General features: G+C 44.6%; 1 protein-coding gene across 4 annotated transcripts in view; it reads left to right on the forward strand.

Annotated features, from left to right (window-relative positions):
- BABAM2 (BRISC and BRCA1 A complex member 2) overlaps nt 1–23,112 on the forward strand; it is a 922,754-nt gene that overhangs the window by 793,382 nt on the left and 106,260 nt on the right. For 2 of the 4 annotated variants that reach the window (XM_085610361.1, XM_085610360.1), the window contains one exon: nt 19,534–19,687. The exons of the other annotated variants lie outside the window; for them this stretch is intronic. In XM_085610361.1, the coding sequence (XP_085466487.1) occupies nt 19,534–19,687 (154 nt within the window). The remainder of the gene's footprint in view (nt 1–19,533; nt 19,688–23,112) is intronic. 4 annotated transcript variants of the gene reach the window in all.

A 23,112-nucleotide genomic window follows, 5' to 3' on the forward strand; every position in this document is an offset into this window, starting at 1 on the left:
AGGGATCTCACTCCAGATACTGGGTGCAGAGATAGAAAACTCTTGTTGTCTTGTTTTTCCGGTTTTTACACTTCATAATCTGCAGTCTCTGGTTATCTTGACTGTGGGTGTGCCAAGAATCAGCATAGAAGGTGAGTTGTCTGCAAGATAAGCAGGGATGCTGGTCATCATGGCTTTGTAAATGATGGTTTTGGAGATGGTGTGGGCTAGCAAGGAGAGCCAATGGAGTTAAGTCATAATAGGAAAGATATGATCATATTTTTTCAGGCCCTGGATGAGATTTGCTGCGTCGTGTAGGATGCCTTTAAGAGGAGCCAGTGTGGAGTCTGGTTGGCCATGGAACAGGGTGTTGCCACCATCCAGAGGCGAGAGTTGGAGGGCTTGAGCAGCAGCTCCGAAGTAACTTAGTAGAAGAAATGGTTTCACTTTCTGTAGAAGCGAGAGTTGATACCAGGTCATCTTTGTTTTTTGGCAATGTGTTCTTTGAGGGTGAGGTTGAGGTTGGTGTTCAAGATGAATCCAAGTAACTCAGCATTTGGTGAAAGTTGGTGTTCGAAACCGTAAAGGTTCATGGTACTATGAAGCAATCTGATGTTCAAAAGCTTCTCCCCGGTACAGCCAAATTATATGTGAAAGCATGCTCATTACTTAATTCAGGAAAAATAGAAGTATTTTTTTTTTTATGGTCAACCATCAATCCCTTTGTGCCATCCATCAAGCTGTGGGTTGCCTCCCTTTCTTTTGACTCCAGCTAGGATCTATGAGTAACCTTCGGCACTAAGCTTTCTTTCCTGTCCCACATTAAGTATCAGCCTGCTGCTTCTCCCTAAAAGTCTTAAGAAATAGTCTGTCCTTGTTACCCTCCATTCTAACAAAAATGTTTCAAAAAATATTTTTTTACGCATTTTCAGTTATAAAACATGTAACAAATATAACTAATACATGTTGCACATCATAAAAGTGACCTCAGTGTTGATTAGATTACACATCTATGAGGAAGTGCCTCTTTTGACATGTTTAGCCCCCCACTTTTTGTCAGGAAAATAATGTGGTTTCGATTGCATGTGAACAGGGTCCCTGTCAAACAGGTCTCCTGTGCCAGAGCTCCTTCCTTAAGAACTGTACCATGATTGGCCACTTCAGATCCACTGCGAGACCCTAGTAAATGACACCCTTGAACCTAGGGCATTGGGACTGAAGAGGGTCCCCTAGGGACCCCTCACCAAGGCCATGATAATTGCCACTGCAACCTGCATACCTTGGTGCCTAGAAAAATGACAAAGTCGACATGGCACACTGCCTGTGTGCCATGTCAAGCAGCACTGCCTAAGGTCCAGGTAAGTCACCCCTCTAGCAGGCCTTACAATCCCTAAGGCAGGGTGCACTATACCACAGGTGTGGGCCTATCTGCATAAGTAGATATGCCCCTTACAATATTTTAGTCTATTCTTCATATTTTAAGTGCCAGTGAAGCCATAGAGAGTGCATGGGCTGGAAATTCGACAACTCAAGTTCCCCAGCACCACGATGGCTTCACTGCACCCAGGAGTCTTTGGCACCAAACAACTCCTTTAAAAAAAAAACATATTAATGCCAGTGTTGGATTTATTGAACCATGTACCCTGGGGGCACTTCAGATGTGCCCCCTGAAAACCTACCAACCCTGGTGTGGTCTAAACATGTATCTGGACCCCTGGGTTGTGAGTCCCTGCTCTCTGAGGCAACACCTCTTCCCCCAGGATGAGCACAGTGCTCTAGAGGGAAGCTTCAAAGACCTTGTCGCCTTTGTAATGCAGCCCCAGCTTCTGCTGCTAGCAGCAGATGGCAGCCCCTGGTTCAAACCCGCACTTTTAGCATGAGAACCGGCGGGAAAACTTAGTGAGAAAAGGAGGTGCCAACTCCACCCCTCAGGTGCTGGTGGCGAAGTGAAGCACATTTTTCAGTGTCCACTATCTTGAAGATAGTGGAACTTAGCCAATCGGGGCTAGGGTTATGCCCCCCTCCCAGAGAAGGGTGGCATAATAGAGGGTGTAGACCCCCCAGGTAAGGAACCCATTGGTCCCTACCTGTCACTCTCCTGTAACACCCCTAAATCTAGTATTTAGGTGGCACCCCCAGATGCTGAAATAAGATTCTTGATGACCTACAAAGCCTCAGACGCCGAAGAGCTGCACCAGCAGGAAAGAAGAAGGACCAGTGACTAACTTGGCACCAGCCCTGCCGGCCTGCCTGCTGCCTTTCGCCCATTGCTACAAAAGTCTACTTGTCCTGTACTCCCAACGACCCTGGGAGGACTGCCTGCCTTCAACAAAGATTCTAAATTTCCTGTGGACAGTGGACCAACAGTTTCCAAAAGAAACCAACTCTAAAGAAAAATAACTCTGCCCTGAGGAACCGTAAAACCGCCACCAGACCCACTTTGCACCCGATGCCAAAAGCCCGAGTCCAAGCGGCCCACTGGTCCTGCCAAGGTTTCCCAGTGGTTCTGAGCCAGTGTCCACCATATGCTGATCCCTGCCAGACTCTACCTCGACGCCTGTAGCCGAACTGCAAAACTGCATTCTTGTTTTCCTCCCATAGATTAACACTGCTGAACTAAAAAATTGCAGTGTCCACTTTTTAAAGTGAAAAGGATTTCTCTTGAAAAACGTACTTACCTTTTAACATACATCTTGGTATTAAAATAAATCTTGAAAGAAGCTTATTTTTATTTAATTGGTGTGGATCTCCCTTTTGAGTCGTTTGTCATTTATTGGTCACTGTGTACATAACAAATGTCTTACACTCCTTTGTGTTAGGCCGAAGGCTGCTCACCTACACTACCACAAATAGAGCACTTTGGGTTTACATTGAACCCTGTAAGCTTCTGGGGGAATCTCTGGACTCTGTACACGATATAACCACTTTGTGATATATCCCATATTGGGCCAGCTTCCTACAACGTCTTTAGTGTTATAAAAGCTCATACTACAACACTGATGGGGACACCATATGTGGCAGCAATTGATAGCAGTTTTACCCAATGACCTCACCAATTGCATCTCACACATTTACATTATATCACCTCCAATGTTTCACAGTACTGATGGCATGATGTTCAACTAAGCAGGGGTGCAGATAGCCCTTAACATGGGGGTCCAATTGCGCACGTGTCCATACTGAGCAGGTAGCCGCAAATACGAGCCCATGTATCCCTACGACTGGAGGATGAGGTTGCAGTAGAGCATAGATGTCAAGCTGCTCGATGCTGTATACCAGTCCGATAACCATTCCTCTTGCGTTGGCTCTTTACCTTTCCAGCAACATTTTGAAATTTGGCTACTAAAAGTGACATTGCTACCAGTTTCCTATAGGGTTTCCCTATTGGTGGCACCCAACCTAGTTGGGCAGATTTGGGATCTCATGTTGATGTGTCACCAATCATTTTGGAGAGGGTGTCCCTGATTTCTACCCAGAAGTGATGAATGTGTGCACAGCTTGGGGCAAAAGGTGTAGGAAGTCCACTCGCAGCATGCCTCATCTCACACAACTCGGGCCAGCCTGCAGCTCCATCGGCTTTTGGGAGTGTGGTGTTGTAAATGTAAATATTTGAATTGGTTTATGTTGGGCCTGCTGCTGGGCTTCAGTTCTGCCGTCCGAGAGAAATAGTACTCTCATTCCATATCTTGTAGGGGTGTCTGTTTAGCTCAATCCCATTTTGGGGCTTCTGTGTGGGTAGTGGAGTGCAAAGGTGTCATGAATATTTCAGCTGACTTGGCGGCCAGCATTATTTCAAGTGTTTTAGAATAGGGAGGCTCCATTGTATTTACTTTATTTCTAGCTGTAAGGCGGTAATAAAGAAACATGTTGGAAAAGGTACTGTTATGATATAGATCATCCCATTTTTCAATATGCAATTTTTTTAATGAGCAATCACCTTGTCTTCCCTTGTCAGTGGCAGAGCCGGGTGGCCAACGAGAGGCATAGAGGGCACATGAACGAGTGCTAGTTTATTCCTATCCTTTCGCTTGTTCCACTCCAGAGTCGTGCATTGCGTAATGGTCATTTCTGAAGCATTGCCTAATGGAATCCTTACTCTTTGATCTGCCTAAGTATCTTCTATCCAAGCTTCAAGTAGTCCATAATGATCCTATGCCTTAGCCTATGCTCAAGGACACACTCAATGCCTATGCTCTTGTTATAGTGCTGTCCATCAAGCAAGCCCACACTGTATAGGGCACAGATTCTATAGAGATTCCTATGGTTGAACTCTCAGATCCTCTGTCTCTCTAGCACTCCCTGTTCCCAGAATGAAGAAAGTCCATCCTGGTGAAGGACTACTTTCTTACCTGACTAGCAAAGCGTACAGCTCCCTGCCCACTGCGCTTTGCTTCACCAAAAATCATCTAGCTTGTTTTCTTCTCCTGACAGTGGACATTTAAACTAGTGCAAAAGCAGCACCAGGACCCCCTGTTTCTGGGTAACAGGGAGCTCCCGCAAAGTGATCTTCAGCGCTGTCACACAAAGGCAATCCAAAAGACAGACTTCTTTCTTCGTAGCACCATATTCTCAGGCACCGCTTGACGACCCGACAAGTGCATAACACTCCCTCTATCCATGCAGCAACACTGAGCTATCATTCACCTCACCTTTGCAAACTAACCCTTAAGGAAAAAAGTACCCCAAACGGAGCTGTAATATTGATTTGGGTAGCAGGCATTAGTCTGAAAAGTATTATTTGAACGCCTTTCTAGCTTTTGAAGGTTTATGTCATCTTAAGACAAAGCCTAGAGATAAAGCAAAGGATTTCATCAAAATAAGTAGAAACTGGAATTCATGGGTGGTCTTGGTCAATGAAATAGACACAATATCAAAACACGGTAATAGAGCATCACCAGCCTTCTTGGTTTCTTACATTTAGACAGAAAGTAGTTTCTGAGCTGTTGGCTTCAGAGAAAGAAGACCATTCTGTGTCACTTCCTTGTCAACATGACTCCCTGCCCTAAAAAGATGAAAGAAAAGACAACTGGCACGAGGCAAGGAGATGCAAATTCCCATCACTAAGACTTTGCTTTCTGCTGTGTAGTAGTTAGTTAAGGATTGTAGATGCAAGAGTGAATCAGAAGCATCCATTAGTATTCCTTGGGCATCAGACATGCCCATCCTGATTATCCACTTGGCGGCCAGTCCGCATGAGTAACGTAAACAGTCAAAATCATTTGGCATGATGCAACTTTTGTTTGCATGCTTTTCTCCGCATGCTTTCCTCCACAAGATGTTTTTTCTTACAGAGGAAAAAATAATTCGTCTACATCAGCAATAACTGAAAGGGGAGTTACACTGTCCCACTCTGGGAAGCATACTTACTTCTTTGTTTGTTGGAGTATTTTTCCATGACTTTTGATAGAGGGAAGAGCAATGAAAAACCTGTGAACATCAAACGCGTTCCAATTGTTTGATGTTTCCAAGGGTTTGCATGGACACCCTGCTACCTCACCAGGAGTGCCCCCTTCACTTCCTTTTTTCACCATTTCCCTGCTCTCCTACAGACTTACGCATGCAGATTCACCTCCAAGTAGGTCTACTAATTTATGATTTAGAATGAGCATTTTATGATCCTGAATTCAACTTTTGCACATTTAAAAGACACTTAGGGGAACACCATTTAGCCCATAATATTATTGGTGGAGACCTCTGAGCCTGTAAACGAAGCTGTTCTTGAAAAACGTTGCAGGAGGGAAGGGCACTGGAAGATGGCCCAGTTTATTAGACGAGGAAACTAATTAATGGTGCGATGACGACATGCAAGTCTGAAGGCTGCCTAGTGCCAGATAACGTCCCACCCATATGAACAGGAAGATCTGAAGAGTACTTGTCTTTGAAGATCACTGTTGATGCCTCAGCATTATGTTACTTCATTACCTCTGTGTAGCCTTCCCTCATCAGGCAAGAACGTTTCAGATCCTTGCGTAGTCTAGTGCCGGGCGCGGTCATATTTAGACTGTCTCCGGGTTCCTCGCCCCGATGTCAGCACTCCTACCCACAGAGCCTGCCTTTAATTACTCATCACAATTTAATTAATTGATGGTTGGTTCCATTCGTCTTGCAGTCTTTAAAGTTTGTAATGTATATGCATCTAAGTAGGTCTTTGTGTTTTTCTTGTGCCACCGGCTGTTCTCAGCCCGCACTGGTTCTCTTCATGGTTTGATAATTTTCCCATCAACTGTTTTTGTTTCATTTATTTTGCATCAAAACATTGTGCGTGTCTTTTAATGCTTTCCATATGTTCAATAACCTCGCTTTGACTTCTGTGCCTTCTTGTCTCTGGCACAGGTTTCCATATATGTAAGCCAGAATGTGAATGACCTTGATGGCTCTAGGCACGCTTATGGTAATATGTGACTCCTACCTTGTTGTTGGCACGTCATAACAACACTTACTTGGACTCTACAGGGATACCTGATTTTTGCCTTGTGTACGGACATAAACTGATTCTTTGGGCATCATCGAGTTCATTGTAAAGGCAGGACTTGGAGTCATTTTCCAAATGGCTTTCTTGAGCGCTGATAACTCACAGCAGTCAGACTTATTCTTCTTCTTCCAGTTGCCAGAAGGTCTTAAAAAAGGACATTAGTGGGCAGTAACGCACTCGTTTGCTATATCCCCATCATGGTAAGTTTAAGCAAGCCCACAGAACAAGTCACAGTGCTTTCCGTCTGAGGCGACCTATTGCGAAATTTGCCTCAGGAAAAGTTAGCCCCGTTGATCCTCTGTGACCCAAATGGCACTTTTGGCACAGTAAAGCACCATCTTTTGTTGCACAGTATCTTCAGTGTAGCTGAAATCTCCACTGAGACCTTCAAACTATAATGGTTCTTTCTTAAAGAAGACAATTAAAGTGGCAGTCTTCACCACCTGTCCTCGCCAGGCTAAATACGGGATCCACCAGGAATCTCCATTCTCCCTCTGCAGCCTGTTTTATTCCTTATCGTAGGGTTCAGAATACAAAACGAACCCTACGCTGGTTATACTGACGTATATCACCAGATTAATGTCCCTTCAAAGTGCTATGCAAAACTTTACACCTGCCTCCTACAAATGACTAGTTTAATGGCCTCTTCTTGGCTTCAGGTCAATGCAGAGAAGGTCGATGTTTTCTTTGAACTTCTTTTCCTGCCCACAAACCAATATACTCTTCTGCTTCTATTCTTTACTTTGCTCTTCCAGATTCTTTTGACGCTAATTTTTCACCGGAGTCTCCATTATGAATCTGGCTTAAACATATGACTCTGACCAAAAGCATGCTTTCAGGTACACAAGTTCTGGAAAAATCAAACACTTAATATCACGAGGACATTTGAAAGTCAACTCTAACCTCCTGCCTGCAAACTGCTCACTATTCCAGGATCAGTCTCACTTTGTGAAAAAGGAATCTGGTCTCTTCTACCAGGTGGATTTGTTTGGTTGGGAGTGGGGAGGGGAGTGGAATTAGTTTGTGTTCTTTGTCTCACCAGCTGGCCCGGTTCTCAATCTCTCCAAACTCAAGGCTTTGCTAAAATCCCATCTGTTTCAGCTCTTTCCCCAGATGTGCTTGAGAGTAATAATAGCCCCAGCGCCTAAGAGAGGGTTTGCGACACAGAGCTGTACTATAGAAGTGCAGCTCAACCATTCATCTATACACATTGAGCACACATGCCTCAACACTTAGTTGATCTAACCCCTTTCATGTGAGTCTCCATCAAGTTACCTTTTTGCTTTACCTCGTTCGGGATTTTCAGTATGCAGGAGCACCACTCTCCTTGCTCCCCACATCCAGCATCACCCACATAATTCCAGTAATCCATTTAGCCCTGACTCTGCTCTTAATTCTTTGCTAACTGAGTTATGATAGGATTCCCAGCTAGAAAGCCGGGCGTATTTTAATTTAGAAAACTCTGTTAACGATTCTGCACTTAACTGGTTGTGCAAAGAGCTTGATATTCTGGTGTATATTTCATTAAGGGTGATAATCCTTTATCCCTACCATAGATGAGCTTTTTTTTAAACTTTCTTTTTCCATTTCCATAATACATTACATTCCGCATTGGTTACTCACTGTAATATTACAACATGAAACGCCGTACTTGTGCAGTACAAGAACCATAATATACACATACTCCAATCCTTGTCCAATATCCAACCAGCCCATCTGTGACAACGAGTCTCCTTATGATATGATCTTGCAATTTTCGGTACTCTCCCCAGTGGCCCCATCTAAATTGGAAAACGTTTCTACCCTCTAAGGCAGTAAAGTATGATTGACAATAGGTACATTACCGAACTCGGTGCTTCACTTTACCCCACTCCTGTGGGGACAAATCCATCTAACTGCTTCTAGGTGGGGGAGGTGTTCATTTTGTTCAAATAAGCCTTAAAGGGGCCCCATATGTTTTTTGGGTGAAGATGCAGAAGGTTGGGTGTCTGCGTACAGGTCACTATTGGTATTACAATGGGCTAAACTCTGGAGCCAGGTCTTAGATGTAGGCAAAGCTTTACATCCCCATTTAAGAGCTATCTCTCTTTTTGCCCCAATCTTAACGCAGTTCCAGACAAGATGTGCGAAATCAGTATGTGGAGCCCTGCATTTACAACAGGAGTGTGGTCTGACTGGGTCAATGTTATGTATTCTTTCTGGGGACTTGTAAACTCTCCATAGAAATTTAAAATGTAATAACCTGTGTCGACTGTTTAAGGAAACTTCATTGAACCCGAGATGAGCTTTTGTATGTATTTCGTCTTGTGTGGATTTCAGCACTCCCTACTCTGTTTCTTACTGATGAGCCGGTTGGCAATGACTTTCAAATTGTAATAACTCACTGCACATAATTTTTTAGATTTTTTATGCAAACTGCATAATCTTTCTTTTGATTGCATATGTTCCCTCTTATACCTAATTGGCATATTTAATTTACTTGCAAGTCCCTAAAAAGGTAGAGCTACCTGAGCTCAGGGCCTGTAAATGAAATCCTACAAGTGGGCTTGCAGCACTGAATGTGTCACCCGCTAAAGTAGCCCTTTAAATATGCCTGAGGCCTGCCATTGCAGCCTGTGTGTGCCTTTTTGCCAGGCTTAAACTTTCCTTTTTAATGCATATGTCACCCCTAGTGTAGGCCGTGGACAGCCCAGAGGGCAGGGTGCAGTGTATTCAACTTTTAAGTTTTACATGTCTGGGTCGTGAAAAACTCTTAAGTTAATTTTTCACTACTGCAAGGCCTACCTCTCCCATAGGATAACATTGGAGTAACCTTATTACATTTAATAAGCTGTAATTTCTAAATGGGAACAGGTAACCAGTTCTCGTGTCTTTGGAATTGTAATGAAAAATACTAACTTATGGTTAAGTCGAATTTCAATTACAATTATGAAAATGGCAGTTTTCGAATGTTGGCATTTTCCTTCCTTAGCCATTTGGTGTCTGCAGACTGTCTCTGCGTCACATGACTGGGTGTAGTGGACAGTTGGGCTTTGTGTATTTCTCCTAGACAGCCACATACCAATGGGGAGCTTAGGTGTGCCTGGATGGCCCATCATTAGCAGGATGGGAGGGAGGAACTGGGCCTAGCCCCACTTAAACTTGAATAGGCTGTGTCCTGTCTCTACACAAAGGGCTGCATACTACAAGTTGTTAGTCTGGAGCGAGGGCAAGGAAGACAGGGCATCTATGCACTTCAAAGGCCTTCCTCTAGAAGCTTCTTGTGGAGTCTACTCAATGGTAGAATATAAAGCTTGTTGCTAGGATGGAATGTTGATCTTTGAAGTGGAGGAGTTGATGCTGTGAAGCTGTTAGAGTAAGCTGGAGGTACATGCTCTATGTACTACTAATAAAGACTACCAACTTTAATTCCTGTGTTGGAGAGGATCTTTACATTGGCGACGAAGGACTCAGTCTGTGCAGGGGGCAGACTGCAAGTACCTCCACCCCTGGATCAATTACCAAGTTTCTGGTACGTGTTAAGAAGAACCCACTGTTTTAAGAAGAAAAACCCAGCGTTTCCCCGGATGAATTATCAAGATACTGAAGTCTTGGTATGTACTTTGTATCGTGCAAGAATCCAGCGTTTTCTCATTCATTTATTCTATAATAGCTCTTCCAGCATTCGTGACTATTGAAGTTGCTTCATACTTGGGAACTTTGCTAAGTTTTTGCAGTATATACTCTAAGGTTTTGGCCTCCTCTCTTGCTAAGTGACTGGAATGTGCTGCATGATATTTCTTTAATTGACTTTGGTACGGAACGCACTGAGCAGGCCCTAAATGGTGATATTTTACACCGCACTAGTCGCGTCTGATCTATTTAACGTCATATATACTCTGAACTGCTTCCGTAATTAGCGTATTTAAGGCTTTTTCATCACCGCAAGTTGATAAATGAAAACGAAATACGCTCTATAACATGCACGATTACCGTTACATCACGCGCCCATGAGTTTCCAGCAAGCATCTTTCGACTGACCATAGCGTGAGCCAACTCCTCGTGAAGTCTGCTCGCGACTGGAAGGCATCCTTCAATTATCTGCTAGCACTCTAACCTATGCGCAAGACGCATGCACGCAAGCAACGCGCCGGCCATTTTAACGTGTTGGAACACTTCCTGAAATACATGCCCAATCTACCTTAGACAACGACGCACAGCACGCTCGGCGGCCATTTTAGGAGGTTGGGAAAGCCTCCAACCAGCACTTTCTACTTCCTGAAACTGTTACTTCAATAATTTCATTGTTTTCATCGTTTTTAAAGAAAGGTTTCATCGAAATTCTTCAGCGACTCAACTGCTACAACTTCTAATGTACTAACAGTAATTTGTTGTTTTAGTTTCTTATTTTTATTTAACATCATTTTTTTTTCAGGTGAGCTTTAGATTGTGAACAATTTAACCAATTGTAATTAACTTTTCTCTACAATTTATCTGCAGAGCTATTCATCTTATTCAATTTAGAATCCTTATCCTACCTATCCCTTATTTTTTCACCAACTATAATGACTGATCAAGGGTTAGCAGCGCCCCCTTCCTTTCTTCCCACCCCTGGGGATCCTTCTATTCCTTGGAAAGAATGGAAGAAATTATTCTTAACAGATATATTAGCAACTGGTGCAGATAAATATGACCCTGTACATAAACAAGCCATTTTGCTCCATCACCTGGGCGTTGAAGGTCGACATTTATATGAGAATCTCCCTGAGATTTCTCTAGGGATGGGTGATGGGCAACCTACTAACGTTTATGAAATGAGCACGCAAATGTTAGAAGTGAGGTTTATCACTAAGATTAATGTTGTGCTAGAGAGGCATATGTTTTTTTGTCGTGTACAAAAGCCAGATGAGGACATCGCAACTTATGTGGCCGCACTAAGGGGACTTTCCCTAACTTGCTGCTTTGAGGGATTAGGGGATTCACTCATACGTGATCAAATTGTCAGGTGCACTAATAATAAAAGGGTGCATGAGAAACTGCTCATCAAGGATTGTACATTAGAAGAAACGATACAAATAGCTAAAGGTCTTGAACATACTGATCTATGGATAAAAGAAATGGACAAGTGAAGCAATTCAATAGTACCAAAAGAAGTGATGCTAAAAGATTTGGGGTCAAAAGATTTAAATTCTAAGGGATCAGAGATCCATGCATGTGTTGATGAAACTAAAACAGTGAAGTATTTAGGGAAGATGCAATCTAAGCCTCTTAATAAGCCCACTGAAACTGCCCGTACAGGAAATATGATACCACCGATCACTACACGTACAGGAAATATGATACCACCGATCACTACACGTAGTATTAAATGTTATAGGTGCGGTGCTCCTGGCCATATTGCTTCAAGCACCAGGTGCATGGCTAGAAATGCTATCTGTAGAGCTTGTGGAAGGAGGGGAGATCTTGCTAAAGTGTGCAACTCCAAAACCCAGTATGTACAAGAAGTTGACGATACATGTGAAAATATTCATGAATTCATGTTGTGCGTTGATGGCTCATCCATTCCTAATGAAGCAAGTTGTAACATTGTCAATAGCGCTAACATTGCTACAGAAAGCACTGATAAGCTGGAAAAACCACATTCTATGATTGGTTTAGATATGAATAACGTGAGGATGTTAATTGATTCTGGAAGCCTGTGCACGCTGTTGTCTAAAGACATGTATCTCAAAGTATGGAGAGAAATGAGTAAGATGGAGGACTGGGATATTCCCGATATTAAAGCTGTAGGTTATGGTGGTAAAACAATAGATATACTAGGTCTTAAGTGGATGATAATAAGTTTTGCAGGGGAGAAAGTCTATGGTCGAGTATACCTGACAAAACAAGGGTCTAACTTGTTAGGTTGGCGTCATCAGAAGGACCTTGGAATAATGTTAAATCCAAATGCTAGTGAGCCAATTAAATCCACTACCATTCATAATATTGACAATTACGAGGCACGTGTGGTGGAGAAATTTTCTAATGTTTTCTCTGACAAGTTAGGAAAACTTGTAAATTTTTCTCACAAAATCATTCTAAAAACAAATGCTATGCCTGTTGTCCATAAGGTAAGGAATGTTCCCCACTTAATGAGAGGCCCTCTTCAAGACGAGTTAAAAAAATTGTTAAATCAAGGCATTATTGAACCTATTGAGGCCTCAGAATGGTTGGCACCCATAGCGGTCGCCCCCAAGGATGGAAACAAAATTTGTTTGTGTGTTGACTTGCACGATTTGAATCGGAATATATGGGTAGATAGACAACCGCTACCTAATATTTCCGAGATGCTGACTGCTATGGGAGGAGGTGTGCTTTTCAGTGTGATTGATATGTCCTCGGCTTATCACCAAATCGATCTTAATGAGGAAGCAAGGCATCTTACTTCATTTGTAACACCACTGGGCGCCTTTCGCTACTGCAGAATGCCATTCGGCTTGGCATCTGCCTCGGCGGGGTTCCAAAGGGTTATACAACAGATATTTGCTGGGCTAGAGAATGTCCTGTTCTTTCAAGATGATGTGTTAGTTGTAGGGAAGGATGGTGAACATCATGATACGGTAATGGATGAGGTTTTAAACCGTATGGAAAGTCATGGGCTAACTATAAAGAGAGATCCGAAGCAGGGATCAAACCAAAGAAAAGCATTGTGTCTGCCATTAATGATGCTCCTATTCCACTTAATAAGGAGCAACTGAAATCCTTTCTAGGACTAGCGGAGTACTGCTCTAAATTTGTGAGTGGATTTACGGAGATAGTAGAACCACTGAGGCTGCTAATGAAGAATGGTGTTGCATTTGATTGGGACAAAGACTGTGACAAAGCGTTTAGAAGTATAAAGTATTGCATACTCCATGCTCCCACTCTTGGACATTTCAATGTAAATGCTAGAACGTTTATCACTACGGATGCTAGTGCTGTTGGCATTGGTGCGGTTTCGACTCAAGTGTATAATGGTGAAGAAAGGATTATTGGATTCACGTCTAGAAGGCTACAAGGCGCAGAAGTATCATATTCTGTGATCGAAAAAGAGGCTTTGGCATGTTGCTGGGGTATTAAGCACTTTCGTTATTTTGTTTGGGGCTTACCTTTTTAAGTCCGCACCGATCACAGACCTTTAGTGCATTTGTTTAAGGGTGGTAGAGGCCTGGAAGGAAATGTAACTCCAAGAATTTCCAGGTGGATTCAATCAGTGATTGAATATAATTTTGAAATGGAATATATGAGGATCTTAAAAAATGTGGTGGCTGATTATCTATCTAGGATGCCGGTGGATGTCATTGAAGGAGATTTGGATGATGGGGTAAGTGTGATTAAGTGTAATCAAGAGCAGGCATTTGACAAAGAACAATGGGAGACTGCTGTGTTGAATGATGCAGCATTGCAAGAAGTTATGATCTGTGGGTCAGCAGGATGGAAGGACAGTCATGGTCAAGATGTTCGTTTCAGAAGTTATCGGAATATTGAAACTGAATTGAGTGTAAGTGAGGGAAAATTGTGGAGAAGAAATAAATTGGCGCCACCAGTTAGTCTTAGAAGCAAGATAATAAACATAGCTCACGAAGGGCACTTAGGTAGAAACATGACTAAAAGGCGTGTCCAGCAGTCATTTTGGTGGCCGGGTATGGACAACGATGTTGAGGAGGTTGTCAAGGAGCGTTATGTGTGTGCCAGAAGCGATAAGACAAAAATTGTAAGGCAACCGCCGCTTGCATGTCCAGAATTTTCTAAACGTCCGTGGGAAAGAGTGGCAATTGATTTTTTAGGCCCCATCTCTAAACTTGGTTCACGGAGTAAATTCTTGATGGTTTTGGTGGATTATCACTCCAAATGGTTTGTTGTTGAGAGCACCGACTGCATTGAAACTGAGAAAGTAATTGGGTTTATGGAAAGGGTATTCATGAATGAGGGAATACCCAAGACGCTTGTATCGGACAACGGAGTACAGTTAGTCTCCAAAAGAAAGAAAGAGTTTCTCTGCAAAGTAGGAATCAATCATGAGAGGGTTGTGTTATTCAGGCCTCAGGCCAATGGCTTAGTGGAAAGAATTAATCGCTTGATAATGGAAAATATCCAACTCTCTATTTCCAATGGTTTGTCGTGGTCTGAAGAACTCAAGAAATTGGTGTGGTCATATAGAGTAACACCACATTCAGTGACGGAAGTGTCTCCTTTTGTCTCTCTTAAGGGACGGGAACCGGGTATGAAAGAAGTCCCAGGGTGGCTTAAAAATAAGGAATGTGTGTGGTTTGATCGTGAGGCAGTAAAAAATGACATTGCAGAACGACAAAAAGCTGCTGCAAGGTATTACAATACTAGAAAAGGTGTTAAGGATCATGACATAAAGGAAGGAGATTGGGTTGTTGTAAGGCGAGGGGGAATTGTCATCAAAGGTGAGAGCAAATTTTCACAACCTATGCAAGTCAAGGTAGTGAAAAGGAACATTCTCATCCTGACAGATGGTTCCACTTGGAGTACAGGAAATGTTTCTAAATGTCGTGCTCCTGATCTGAATATACAAGATTAATGTTACTCCTGTAGTGTTTGTATTTCATGTGTAGCCATGTGGTTACATTTCTTATTATAATAATTTATTCTCTTACCTATTCTATTGTTGTTGCACATGTAAGGGGGGGAAGATGTGTGGAGTCTACTCAATGTTAGAATGTAAGGCTTGTTGCTAGGATGGCATGTTGATCTTTGAAGTGGAGGAGTTGATGCTGTGAAGCTGAAAGCACATGCTCTATGTACTACTAATAAAGACAACCAACTTTAATTCCTGTGTTAGAGAGGATCTTTACACTTCTCCCCAATTTAGAGGCACAACTGGATATATATACTGGATTCCAGACACCACCACCACCTCAGTACACTTCTGGACCTGTGGATACTCTTCCAGGAAGAAGGACTGATGTGCTGCTGAATGGACTGCCCCTCTGCTAGACTGCTGACCTGAAGGGACAGCTACCCTGCTGTTTTGACCTGCTGCCATCTTGCCTGGGTGAGAAGGACTGACCTGCATCTTTTGAACCCAGAACCCTGAGGTCTAGTTGGTTTGCGTCCTGATCTGAAGCCGCAAGGACACAAGAGGCTTGCAACAAACTTGCACCTGGACTCCGCTGCGTGGATTGGACCCGTCGCAAAGACCTGTGTCGCTGCAGCCTCGATGCTAGACTTTTGTATTGCTCTTGCATTGCTAGTCCTTGTTTATGGGATCCTTGATTCAGGACCTAGTATTGCAGCCTCACAGCACCTTGGAACCAATACATCACTTCAGTTGCGCGATGCATCTTCGACGCGGATCCTCGCAACGCGATGCAAACCAGGATTTAAGGTTGTTTGTTCAGTAGGCCTAACTGAGTCCCTGTAGGTTGCACGTGATCCATCGCAGTCAGCCTGAACTTGTGAATTTGTCTGGTCTGGCGTGACCAAATATTCACAGTTTACGCTTTCTTCTTTTTGGCGATATTTTCACTGAAATCTTGAAAACTGCATCCCTTCGGTTCTATTAATTGGATTTTTGTTGGTTTGGTCTTGTTTTATTTATTAAAGACAGTTCTATTTGTTTTAAAATGGTGTGTGATCCTTTTTATGTGGTGTTTCCACTTTGTTACTGTTTGAAGTGTTGCACAAATACTTTAAACGTTGCCTCCAAGTTAAAGCCTGACAGTTCTGTGCCAAGCTACCAGAGGATTGAGCACAGTTATATTTATGGTTGGCGGTGCCTCACCCTTACAAGGATTGTGGTTGCTGCTTGACCAGGGCTCACACCCCAGTCAACCCACAACGCAATTTCTTACACTGCCAATTTGAGCGGAGCTGTTTTGACGTGAGTGGTTACAGTATTTTGTCCATCTTGGTGCTGTTATTGGCTTATTTCTACATATCCTTAGTTTGGTGTCTTATTAACAGGATTCACCCATGCAGCGCATATGTTTCTTCCCAGCAGTGGCTCTGCACTTTTTTCCATGTACTGCTCTCTGTCTCAAGCAAAGTCTTCCTATAGCTCTGTGATATCTTCTCTTATTTATATTACATGTCTCTAATCCCTGGATTCAAGGGTCTCTGTCAGTCCGACTTTTAATTAAACTCACCGTAGACATGATTCCCACATTTCATATTGGCTAATTCTTCATACTTTGAACTTCACATTTTTACATAATATATTGTATACTGCTGTATATGGACATTTTTTGTCATCTTTTTGTTTAACGGAAAGCTACGTTTGTCAGCAAAGGTGAGTCCTAACTCCGGGCTATGTGGTTTCTTTTCAGTTTCAGGGGCTGACAGATTCTTTGGCAGGTTCACCAGCTGTGCTCGGATACTCTTTCACAGCCACTGACTGTGATGAGTACATGGATGGCTCACTCCTCCTTTCTATAAGTTGACACACGGCATTTAATATTGTGATTAAGCAAAACGTGTTAGGCTTACCTTGTGCTCTCAGAGATAGTGCCCTGTGGATACAGATCTCACAGGTCACCTTGGACACAACTGCTGCCTGGTCACCCAACCAAGAACAGTAGAAAGAGAGAGAGATGACTTAACCTGCATGCGCCGACCAACATATATTATACACGCGGCAGATGGGTCCGAACAAGTGTCCATGTTGAACTGGGCAGCAGCGTAGAGATTTGAACGTAGGTGTGATGTGGTTCAAGGGACCTAACCCAAGCAGACGGTCAGTCATGATCATTTGCACTATCTTTTGCTGTAATTATGGTAGCCATCAGGACTCTTTATGGCCAAAGTCCTTGAAGAGGAATTTATTTGTCTACAACTTAGGTTTCTCTTTTTAATCTGAATTTCAGGGCTGGAGTTTCTCGACTGCATGCTAATAACATTGTTCTACCAATATGGTCTGCATCCCTTAGCTCCCATCTCTCGGATGCAACGGTGAATGAGAGGCAGGGAAAAAAACAATCCGTTTTCTACTCATTTTGATTTGGAAGTAATTGTATTATTAAATGTATACTTGCCACTCATGTTACTTTTGACTTTATTTTTATCTTTCAAAGTGATTTTCCTAAGAATATCCTAGTATTCCAGTCTATTACTATAGGGCCTGGTATATCCGTATCGTGTTGCAGCCATATGAGTATCAATTACTTTAGATTTTTTTCATTCAGCAATGCTGCAGTCCCTTCTTTTGTTTTCATAATGTTTATTTTTATATTGAAAAAAAATAGGAACAGAGCAATGTAAAGCACAGTATTGAAGATTTAGATCATCACAAGTATTCCATCAAAGACAACCACATTTCTATACAGGTGGAAAGATGGGGGAAAGTTTCCGGAGTTAATAATGAAATATATTTGGAAATGGTATAGCATGTTAATTGTGCATCTTACAATGCCTTTTATTTCGTTTTTGAAAAAAAGATAAAATAATTTGAAATAGCCACCTAACCAAATGTAATATTGTAGCAAGGTCAAGTGAATGAATGCGACTATTTACATCAGATGACCCAGACAGATGTTCAATATTTATGTGCATATAAATCAATTGAAATATAATTAAATGGTTGTAAAATCATTTAATTGTGGCATTGCACATTCATGGCGCGGCGAGGAGGTGTCAAGGTAGTCATTTAATGTTTAACCCTTGAGAATAGTATCAATAGCCCAAAGAAGAGTTGGCGTCATGGCACATCTGCCCGGGGACCATGGTTCCTGTGCATCAGTCCATCGTGGACATGAAGGGTTTCACTCATCAATTCCATCTTCTAGTTCGTATGGGCTTAATAATGGATCTAGTGGCATATGAAAAGTCCAGACTCTGCCTTGGGGATCGAAGGCCGGGACTTCACCGAAAGCTCCTCGCTGGCTTAAATATCTTTACCATATATGTCCATTTGGGGTACGTTATTCAGCATATAGCGATCTCTGCATGATAAATAATACTCAGATTTGTTTCAAAGAAAACTCCCACATTTTGATAAATAGTGACCAAAATGGACATGATTCTGCCAGATAGAAAGGATACCTGTGTGTGCCTTCTGTCTAAAATGTAGCAAGGGTGCTGGCCATGACTTCATGGCTGGAGTTTGCAAAGATACTCATAAAACACCATTAAGCTGTGGACAGCCATTTGCGGAGTCAATGTTCGTTTCCCTCCATGGGTGGGACGTGTTCAAGAAAAGAAATGCCCATGCGAGTGCTTCCGGTCCCCTCCAGATACTCTACAGTCCACACCAGGCATGGCCAGTTCGTAAGTCACTGCGTCATCATTGTTATACCAGTTTCAGTAGACGTGGTTGATCCTTGCACACCATGAGCCGTATTATGCATTTTCATTGTTTGCGCCTATTAAAAGGTGCGCCCAGTGCAAACAATCAAAGTGCGCCCTATTACGGTGAATGCGCTGCCCCCGGGGCAGCTGCAAACTCGTGCTGCCCTGGGGGCAGCATATTCATGTGAAAACACATGCTAGCTGCTGATCTGTGTTTTTCCAGTGCAGGTGTCTGGGGAGGCGTCCATAGGACTTGTTTCCCCCCTCCAGAGGGCTGCTGTCAGGGGGCGCACTCAAAGTGCGCCACCTGAGAGCTTTTTTGCCTCTGTGCCCGCGTTAGTAATGCGGTGTGGGCGCAGAGGCAAAGGAATTCCCTAATTTGCATGGGGCACGCCCCATGCAAACGAGGACCGCCCCCTGAAGGTAAAGCTGGCATATTAAGTGCCCAGTGCTATCAGTATTACTGAAGGGGACGCACAAGCGTCTGCGCCCCCTTCTATAATACCAAAGTGCCCCAGGTGCGCGCAAAGCAGGCGCAAACGCCTGTTGCATCCCCAGCGCACTTATTGTAATACAACCCCTTGTCTAGTATGTTTTTTAACTCTACCATACACAAATCAAGTTATTTTCAATGAAGAGTGGCATCAAGCTTGGTTTGGTCGAACATGCATATCTTTTGTTGCTAGCAGCATTAATGCTTGTTTTGTACTGCCATTTGGTCTTGCTGATTATGTATTTTTATTGATTATTTTATAATTAGTAATGTTCCGAATAGATGATTGTAAAAAGTGAATTGAAGCCATCCCTTGAATGTGTCCTCTCCCTCTTTGCAGTTGATCTCCCGCTGTATTTCCCCCGGGATCAGCCCACGCTCACCTTCCAGTCTGTTTACCACTTCACCAGCAGCGGGCAGTTGTACTCCCAGACCCAGAAGAGCTACCCCTACAGCCCGCGCTGGGACGGCAACGAAATGGCCAAGAGAGCAAAGTAAGTCTCGCGGTGGGCCCTTCATTGCCGCAAGCCAGGGAGTCTTTCAGCGTAATCCGGTGGTCTGAGCAAAACTATGTGCAAAATGTAATAGTGTACGTGGGAAATGGCCAAGAGAGCAAAGTAAGTCACGCGGTGGGCCCTTCATTGCCGCAAGACAGGGAGTCTTTCAGCGTAATCCGGTGGTCTGAGCAAAACTATGTGCAAAATGTAATAGTGTACGTGGGAAATGGCCAAGAGAGCAAAGTAAGTCACGCGGTGGGCCCTTCATTGCCGCAAGACAGGGAGTCTTTCAGCGTAATCCGGTGGTCTGAGCAAAACTATGTGCAAAATGTAATAGTGTACGTGGGAAATGGCCAAGAGAGCAAAGTAAGTCACGCGGTGGGCCCTTCATTGCCGCAAGACAGGGAGTCTTTCAGCGTAATCCGGTGGTCTGAGCAAAACTATGTGCAAAATGTAATAGTGTACGTGGGAAATGGCCAAGAGAGCAAAGTAAGTCACGCGGTGGGCCCTTCATTGCCGCAAGACAGGGAGTCTTTCGGCGTAATCTGGTGGTCTGAGCAAAACTATGTGCAAAATGTACTTGTGTACGTGGGAAAGGGTCAGGAGAGTTTACCGTTAGTGAGAGATGTAGTAGACGGGGAGAGATAAACAAGTAGTCTACATAAGTCGAAGATTAAAGATGGAAATGTCCCCTTGTTCATACTTATCCATGCACAGTGTTGGGTTGTTTATTTCCCCTGCATCCGTTAATCGCCTCTAGGCTTAGACAAGTTGTTTTTTAAAATGCCCCGCGAATATTCACGAGTGAACCAATTGATTTCGGGGAGACTTGCAAATATTTGTGTATCAGTTTTGCCCCCACTCATTAGGTGATGCCTGTACCTGTGGTTGAGGGCAGAGCTCTGCAGAGCCCTCCTTACCTGTTGCCTGTATTGTACCTTAACTTAGCATTGTCGACGGTCCTGCTTTCATCACACTACGTCTGAAGGAAGAACCCCCTTTTGCGTTGGAATAGCATTACTGACCTAAAAGAAAGAACTGGCCCCTGTAAAATATTTCTATTATTTCCATAATGCAGTAAAAATAATATAAATATCTTTTGCAATTCAAGGTTACTGTTTCCTTCTGATGGATGCTTCTTCCTACAAATTCCTCACCTTATGAAAATCCTCCTAGCACCAGACTGAATTTGGAAACTCTTTCCCCAGCAGTAGTTCTCCAGCATCACCAGGCGGCATCATGCTGCTTTAGCCCGACTCCACCCATCCAGGATGTGAAGATGTATAAGGTGCCAACCAGCTCATTGGTGTCAGTCTTCCGCGCTTCATTGACGTTACAGCGGGGCAGTTTTTGCTAGTTCACCAACTAAATTAATCGGCCTTCGACAGCAATTGGGCAAATTGATTCCTAAGGTTTCCGGTTTTAATCCTTGGCGTATATTTCTTAAGGACCTGTCCTTGTGGAACCTGCATTACTTTTAGGTGTGGTGTCTAGAATCCAAATACGACCATTCTCCATACAACTCCTGTTCATTGATTCACCCAAAGGCCATCATAGAGACATAACTGGTTTTGACCAAAGCCCATCAGGAAACACCATAGCATTTCCCATCCCATCCCCTAACAGGGAAAGATTGCCCAAAATATCTTCTCACACAACCCACCACAGGGAGGGGAAATTCTATTCTTCACCTATGAAACGGTCCCACTCCCACAAGTGTTTTAGAGACCCTCTCCCAGCTTAAAGGCTATATCTCCCATAAATGTTGCCATGACCGACTCCTGATGAAAACGGAACATGCCGGGAGCCTGTTGTTCCTACCCTCCCGAAGAATAGTGCCTCCGTTACAGTAGAATCTCCGCTCAGCATATTGGGGCGGAGCTACATCAGGCCTCGGACTCGGCGGATTGCCCCGCTGCCGGATTGTTGATGCGTCATGGCCCGGACCGGCTGGTTACTGTGAGCAGACATCCTCATCGGTGCTGAGTGCCCTGGGCGCAGGTTCCCCCTGACTCCCTCCGCCGACTCCCTCCTGCTGCTGGGGCACAGTCACATCGACTAGGCCCAGGCATCCTCAATTGTGCCTGCATTCTCCCAGAGGCCACGCGGGGACAGGGCCCGTGAGTGAGCCAGGGTGGCGTCCACTCGGCCGCTTGCAGGCGCGGCTGCGGGGGAGAGGTGGGGTGCCCCCTTCGATCCCCGTGCCCGGCTGCCCCCGCGCCTGATCTGGCGGCATCATCCCACCCGATAGAGGCCCATTGCTGATGACCCCCCCTGACCCAGGCTGCGGGCTGTTCCTCGACGCCAGAGGCCCACGTTCCATCGTCACTTCACTCACCAGTATCGGAGGCACCTGAGGCAGGCCACCCTGGCCCCACAGCACATCTTGTGGCCTGAGCTCCTGCACGCACCAGACCGCTGCACTCCCACACACAGCCACGGTGGAGGGGCGATTTGGGGGGCACGGCCTAGGCGCACATTCACTGTGGCGGTCCTCTTCCTAAGCACAGGTCCATCCTGGGGAGCGCCCTGTTGGCCCTTCGCCACCATTGGGCTACATATGTTATTTCTCGGCCACCCCGGAGATCATCCCCATTCTGGACACTGCACTGCGGCACCGCAGCGCCCACCCCTTGGGGATTGTTCTCAGTGGTTGTAGTGCGGGCTCGACCCAGGGTCTGCACGCTACTGGAACGGTGTGCTGCATTGTCTGCACATTGACTGCACGATCCCGGGTTTGACATCGCCGGTGGTGCCGGTTCCTGGTGGCATCCCACGGTTGGGTTTGAGAAGTGCTTTTTCAGTACGCACGCTCCCTGTTCCCTAATTGCACATCGGCGTGGTCCTGTGGTCCCGTTGGTGTTCAGTCTCCCCAGAGCGGAGACCTCCGTCCCGGCGTCAGCACCCCCTTGTATTGCCTGCCACTTGCATCCCACAGGATCCTCCTGGGCCCCATCACCCCTGCACGCCTCACTGGATATCCACTCACTGCCTCCCATTTGGACATCCTCTCTGACGCGCTGACCCCCTGAATGCTCCGATTGCACCTCCTGCCCCGGCTGGCGTTGGTTCTTCGCTGCACTCCATTGAGGCTGCATCCCCCACTTACGCAGGGCCTTGATCTGCGATGTTGTGGTGGATCTGGTCGTCTTGCTGTTCCATTGACACTCAGGGGCCTGTGCGACGATTTTCCCTCACCTTCCATAGCTGGCTCCAGACCTTGGCCCGTCTCTTTACGTCATCACCCGCTGTACACGTCCAGCTGCCTTGCGGCATGGGCTGCAAAGATCCTAAGCAGAAGACCCTCCCCTGCGAAAAGCTGGTGGAAAAGCTTCTTGAAGATAGCGCTGATATGGCAGATGGTGGGTAGGGTGTAGACCGTGTCGACGACCCCCCGCTCCCTCCTCTTCCCTGTTACAGCA

Source organism: Triturus cristatus, chromosome 6, assembly GCF_964204655.1.
Source record: "Triturus cristatus chromosome 6, aTriCri1.1, whole genome shotgun sequence".
NCBI lineage: Eukaryota > Metazoa > Chordata > Amphibia > Caudata > Salamandridae > Triturus > Triturus cristatus.